The sequence below is a fragment of the Lycium barbarum genome, chromosome 7, assembly GCF_019175385.1.
Source record: "Lycium barbarum isolate Lr01 chromosome 7, ASM1917538v2, whole genome shotgun sequence".
NCBI lineage: Eukaryota > Viridiplantae > Streptophyta > Magnoliopsida > Solanales > Solanaceae > Lycium > Lycium barbarum.
The window spans coordinates 109,908,082-109,914,410 of record NC_083343.1 but is presented as its reverse complement, the minus strand read 5'-3'; the positions used below and the strand labels follow the sequence as shown (position 1 = coordinate 109,914,410).

General features: G+C 34.4%; 1 protein-coding gene across 4 annotated transcripts; it reads left to right on the top strand.

Annotated features, from left to right (window-relative positions):
- Positions 1-404: 404 nt before the first annotated feature.
- LOC132603764 (ethylene-responsive transcription factor RAP2-12-like) lies at positions 405-6,129 on the top strand. Of its 4 annotated transcripts, none has more exons than XM_060316976.1 (3): positions 405-716; positions 4,938-5,856; positions 5,971-6,129. In XM_060316976.1, the coding sequence occupies exons 1-2, from the start codon at positions 500-502 to the stop codon at positions 5,825-5,827; spliced, it is 1,107 nt and encodes a 368-aa protein (XP_060172959.1). In that variant the 5' UTR covers positions 405-499; the 3' UTR covers positions 5,828-5,856; positions 5,971-6,129. The 4 variants fall into 4 exon arrangements, with proteins under 4 accessions (XP_060172959.1, XP_060172958.1, XP_060172957.1 ...); XM_060316975.1 differs by having other exon boundaries at positions 5,952-6,129; XM_060316977.1 differs by adding an exon at positions 1,315-1,417 and having other exon boundaries at positions 596-716; positions 4,938-6,129.
- Positions 6,130-6,329: the final 200 nt, after the last annotated feature.

Sequence of the window (6,329 nt, the reverse complement as noted above, 5' to 3'; positions counted from 1 at the left end):
AAATTTAAAGGGTTTTTTTTTTTCTTCAAAAAAATATATATATAAGGGTTAATTTTTAAAATTTGAAATAACAATTTGGAATTTGAAATCCATCGGGATTTAAAATTGAATTTTTGTGTAGAAAGATTTCATAAAGAACTGCTAATTTCAATTGGGGTCCCAAACCGTAAGGTGAAATGCATACTAAGTACAGACTTTTCACAAACTTAGAGGATAAAAAATGATTCAAAAGTATATTTAAGTGACTAATCTAAACCTAACTAGTTCAAAACATAATGGACCCTTTTTGTCATTTTATGGGTAGTACGTAATTAAGTCCTATATCAGGGGCATCCAAGTAAAATTACTGCCCCAACTGCACCCACTTTACACCCCTATTTAAGAGTGTTATCAAATCCCTAGCACAATCTTGTAACAACACTTCTAGATTTTTCCTGGAATATCCGAAACAGACTTTCCCAAAAAAAAAAAATTAGCACAGATTTTCATCAGTTAAAGCATGTGTGGTGGCGCAATAATCTCCGACCTAATACCGCCGCCTCGATGTTCGCGCCGACTGACCGCCGAGTATTTATGGGGTTTCTCCGATCTGAAGAAGGATGATTTGAGAAGTGAGGTGGTTGATTATGACTTTGAAGCTGACTTTCAACAATTTAAGGATTGCGATCATGATTTCGATGTTAAACCTTTTGCTTTCTCTGTTTCGGAACTTGCTGGTAATTTTCTCTATAATAACTCTGTTTTTAGCTCATTTCGCCCCCATTAAGAAATTAATCAATGCATTTTTTAATAAATACAGTGTGCATTGAGCACTACTAAGAATTAGTTCTTCAGTATAAGGGTATAATTGGAAAAAAATTATCCCTCCATCCCAATTTAAGTGTCTTTTTCTCTCCTTTTTCAATTTGTTTGGCTTACGAGAATGCTTGTGTTTTAATTCTAACTTTTCCAAGGCATTTTGGTAATTTTCTGAACTTTCTGGAACCTTTACTGTAATTTTTTTCTCTCTCTAAACCCCATTAAGAAATTGTTTAATTTACTAAATTGCCCCTTTTGATTATTAAATGTTTCTTGAAATTTTAGCACTATTAAGAATTAGTTCTTCAATATATGGGTATAGTTGGGAAAAAATGCTACTCCTTCCGTACATTTTTACTTGTTCACTTTTGACTTTGCACGCACCTTGAAAATTAATAAATGAAGTATATATTTTACCATAATATTTATTGGTGTATAATCTTACTAGACTTGAAAAATGATTTGGACATGAGTAATCAATGTTAAAGTTTGTGTTTGATATGCTAAATTGCACAGGTAAAAAGTGTGAATTTATTTTTAGTATAGTGGACAAGAACAGCTGGACTACTCCTTCCGTCAATATTAGCTGTCGCATTTCTTAAGAAATGATAAATGAAAGGTATTATTTTACTACCTTACCTTTATCTCTTCTCAATAATTGCACTCTAATAAGTATTGATTATTTTCAAGAACATTTAATATTAAGAGGAAAATGGAATAAAAATAATTAATTTCATCTCGAATTTGTAAAATGACAAGTACTCCCTCTGTTCACTTTTACTTGTCCACTATACTAAAAATAAATTTTCACTTTTACTTGTCCGCTTTAGCATATCAAGCAAAGACACTTTTTTTTTTCTTTTTCTTGTTTTACCCTTACACTAATTAATATGGGCATTATTGTAAAATGTATACTTCATTTATTAATTTTTAAGGGGCGTGTAAAGTTAAAAGTAGACAAGTAAAAGTGAACGGAAGTTGTATTTTTAGTAACCTTATGGGACAGAGAGTATTTAAATTGAAACTTTACTACCTTACCCTTGCAATTTGGATGTCAAGCCCTTGGCCGGTAATTTTCTCTTTTTTTATTTTTCTGGGTTAGTGGAAAATGAAACAAAGTCTTTTGAAATTTACTTGTCCACGTTACTATCTGTCCCAAAAAACTGTCAATTTACAAAATCAAGATAAAATTAATTAAATTTTCCCATCTTACTCTTAAATACTAAGTGTTCAATATTGATTTAAAGTCCAATTTAAGGGAAAGAGATAAGGGTGAGCTAGTAAAAATATGATATCTTTAGGTGCATGTAAAGGGAAGGTGGACAAGTAATATGAGACGGATGGAGTATTTAATCTAAATTTTTTACAATTTGGATGTAAAGCCTTTTGCTTTTAAAGCTTTTGGATTTTTTGGAACCTGTGCTGGTAATTTCTCTCTATATTACTCCCTCCTTCCCAAAATAAGTGTGTTTTAGCTCATTTCATGCCCATTAAGAAATTAGTGACTCCGTTCCAAGACAAGTGAATTTTTCAAAGTCCAAGAGGTTATCAATTAAATTTTATAAAATTACCCTTTTCTTACTAGTTTTTCCAAATCCAAATACTTTGGGGGAAAATATAGGGAAACTTTGTCAAATGACCCTTTAATTATATTTCTCAGTGGGAGTGCCACACCTCAAAAATTCATTTATTTTGAAATGGAGGGAGTAGTTTATGAAATTACCCCTTTTTGACTATTAAATGTTTCTTGAGAATTGAGCAATATTAAGAATTAGTTTTTCAATATAAGGGTATAGTTGGAAAAAATACTAATTTTTCTGTATTTTATTGTCTGGGGTAGTGGAGTTAAGCCTTTTGCTTTCTCTGCTTCTTTAACCTATGGAACCTCTACTGGTAATTTTCTCTTTCTTATTTTTATTTTTCTGGGTTAGTGGAAAATGAAAGGAAGTCTTTTGAAATTTATGGTCTCAAATACGCCTCTGTCCCATATTACTTGTCCATGTTACTAAAAATATCTATCCCAAAATACTTGTCAATTTACAAAATCAACATAGAATTAATTAATTTTTTTCCCATCTTACTCATAATAATAAGTGTTCCTGAAAATAATCAAATATTGATTAGAGTCCAATTTATTGGAGATAGATAAGGGTGAAGCAGTAAAAATACACTTTTTATTTATGATTTCTTAAGGGGCATGTAAAAGGGAGAGCGGACAAGTAATATGGGGCGGAGCTCCCTCCCTACCATATTAGTTGTTACATTTCCCTTTTGCACGCTCCTTAAGAATCATAAATAAAATGTTTATTTTTACTGTCTTACCCTTATCTCTCCATTAAATTGCATTATTTTCAAGAACACTTAATATTAAGGGTATAATGGGATAAAAGTAATTAATTTCATCTTGATTTTGTAAGATAATGAGTATTTTGGGACAAAGTATTTATAGTAACCTTATTGGACAGGGGGAGTATTTAACCTCACGGGGATTCAGAATGAAAGACCTATTGAAATTTTGTGGTTTAAAATAAGCCAAATATAAATGAATTAATTACTATGACAAGTTTAAAGCTAAGTTATGAAGGTGTTTGACTGAGCATGGAGTTTAAGAATGAAAAGAAGTTTTTTCAAGGTAAAATAAGCCATAAATATTTGTGTCGCTGTGAATTATTTCATTAAGGGTAAACTTGGAAGTTTTAAGTTCAAATTGTTTTCTAAACAAAAAAAGGTGCCATCTTTTGGGATTGATTAAAAAATAAAGATTGTCACACAAATTGGGGGCGAGTTGGGATAGAGGTGTACTAAATATAGAGAGATGTCATTTTTTTTGGGATTTTGGATGAGCTGAAAAGAAAAGAGTGCTACGTAGATTAGAAAGTATGTCTTATAAAGGCATTTTTCCTTCTTGTGAATGAAGTTAGCTCAAGTGGAGTGAAATAGGTATGGAGGATTAATATAGCCCTACCCCAACTAGTTTTAATTTTGGAATAAGGCGTGGTGGTTGTTTTACTTTCTGGGTTGGTCGGACTTTTTTCTTTTTTTCCCTTTTTCGGCTGCGGTTTAGAATTAGTATCCTTGAAGTTTGAGCTTTTCTTGTGAGGTTCTGCTAATTTGTTCATTGGGTAGAATATTGTTTTTTTATTATTAATGTATTCTTCAACTTGAGTTAGTTCAACAATTGGCTATTCTTTGGGTTTGAAATGGGATTTTTTTTCCTGCCAAAAAAGCTGAATTTAGCATGATATGCGTTGTAAAATTATTACATATGTTGAAATTATTAGTATTCCATTTGCATTTCGAGCTTGGAATGCTTTTTCGGTTTTTGCCGAAAATGTTAAATTTAGCTTGAAATGGTTGTACGATTGTTAGTTCTGTTGAAATTATTGGTGTTCGATTTAGTAGATGGCTATTCATCTAAGTGAAGAAGATGACTTATCTGAAAAGTGTAGAACAAGAAGCCAAGATGCTATTTTTCTCCATTATTAACTGGGAAAATTGAAAAACATTCCAGATAGAAGATGACCCTTAATTTCGTTATGCCTCTATAGTAAGTTCTTGTTTTGTGTATGAACATTTCATGGAGTGTCGTGAGTTTAAAACATAATTAGTTGGCTGGGTATGTATTTGAGTTTTAACTTGGCTTTAGTTGTATTTGAGTTTCTTAGCCCAATGTTGATAGTTTGCTCAATCTAACCAATTCTTTTGGTAAGATCATCAAGATTCATGTGATCTGTTTATTTGGATTAGAAGTCTCTCATCAAACACAATTTGGTTGTGAAATAGATACTCGCGGAGCAGGTTCCCCAGATCAGATTCCTCTACCTGATGGGGGAATCTTAAAAAATAGTCTTTTCTTGTTGTGATCTTTTGGAGTTCCGTGCAGATGAGTCTAGGGAACATGTTCTGTACAAGCATAGTTTTGATTAAGATACCAGTAATTCTGGGGGAACTTGACTTGATAAAACTTGTTATTGCAATTTATTATAGTAAGCAATTGCCAGGGAACATCTTCTAGTGCACATTGATTCTCTAGGTTTCTCAATTTCTTAGTAGTCTATATGTCATCATGGTGATGGATTGGTTCTTGCAAATTATGGTGCTATTGTACTGAGGTGCTTATTTCATTTTAAATGTGAAAGGATCCAAATCATTGAAATCTGTTGATTCAAACAATGAAGTTGAGAAGCCTTCCAAGAGAAAGAGGAAGAATCAGTATAGGGGGATCAGACAGCGTCCTTGGGGTAAGTGGGCAGCTGAAATACGTGATCCACAGAAGGGGGTCCGAGTCTGGCTTGGAACTTTCAATACTGCCGAGGAAGCTGCCAGAGCGTATGATGTTGAAGCTCGGAGGATCAGAGGCAAGAAAGCTAAGGTAAACTTTCCTGATGAAGCTCCTCCAGTGCCTGCCTTGAGGCAAGCTGGTAAGGTAAATCCTCGCAAGGTTCTTTCTGAGGAGAGCTTTAACCCAGTCCCGTCTGACACCATGTTTATGAACTTGAACGATGGGTGTTATGACCCTTTGGGCTTTGTCGAAGAGAAAACAACAAAAAATCTGTACGGCTATCAAGATTTCTGCGCCACTCCTGGAGATATGGGACCACCTAACTCATATGGCCCTCCTGCTGCTGCTGGTGTTTACTTCAATTCTGACCAGGGAAGCAACTCTTTTGACCCCTCGGATTTCGGTTGGGGAGAGACGTGTTCAAGGACTCCAGAAATATCATCTGTTCTGTCAGCTGCTATAGAAGGTGATGAAGCTCAATTTCTTGAAGGTGCATACCCGGAGGAGAAAGTAAAATCTTGTTCCAACAATTTGGTGCCTGATGATGGGAACACAGCACAGAAGCCATCTGAAGAGCTTTCAGCTTTTGAATCCCAGATGAAGTTCTTTCAGACCCCATATCCGGAGGGAAATTTGGATGCATCAGTTAATGCCTTCCTCAAAGCAGATGCAACTCAGGGTGGTGAAAATGCTAGAGACTTTTGGTCCTTTGATGAGCTTTCTTCTTTAATGGGAGGTGTCTACTAAGCTAAGAATGCGTGCTGTGCGGATTCTTTGTAAATAAGACTCTCATCTCCAAGCACCGCTTAGTTAGTTGCCGTAAGCTTTTCTTCAAAATTTAACTTGTTTGATCTGTGTTTCCTTGTAATAGGTTATTGTGTCTGTGTTAGGAGGATGATGGCAACCACTCAAGCATGTTTAAGCCCATGGATGGTATGCTCAATAGGTGTTGGTAGGTTATTAACAACTTTTGACAACAAGCTGAACATTTCAAATTTGGCATCTATCTGGAGGTTAAATGATGAGTCAAACGGCTTTATGTTTCACAACTTGGTTATTTACAATTGCAAGTGTGCGTCACATGGTACATTCTTCCTATTCAACCTTAGGCGTATGCTGACTCAATGTATAAGTCCATAGGCGATAGATATTAAATTGTTGAAGTTTGTGGTTGCTCCTGAGGAAACTTCAAACATTTTACTCTTCTTGCAGAAGAAATGTGCTAAAGAAACAGTTACAGGTGTTCTTG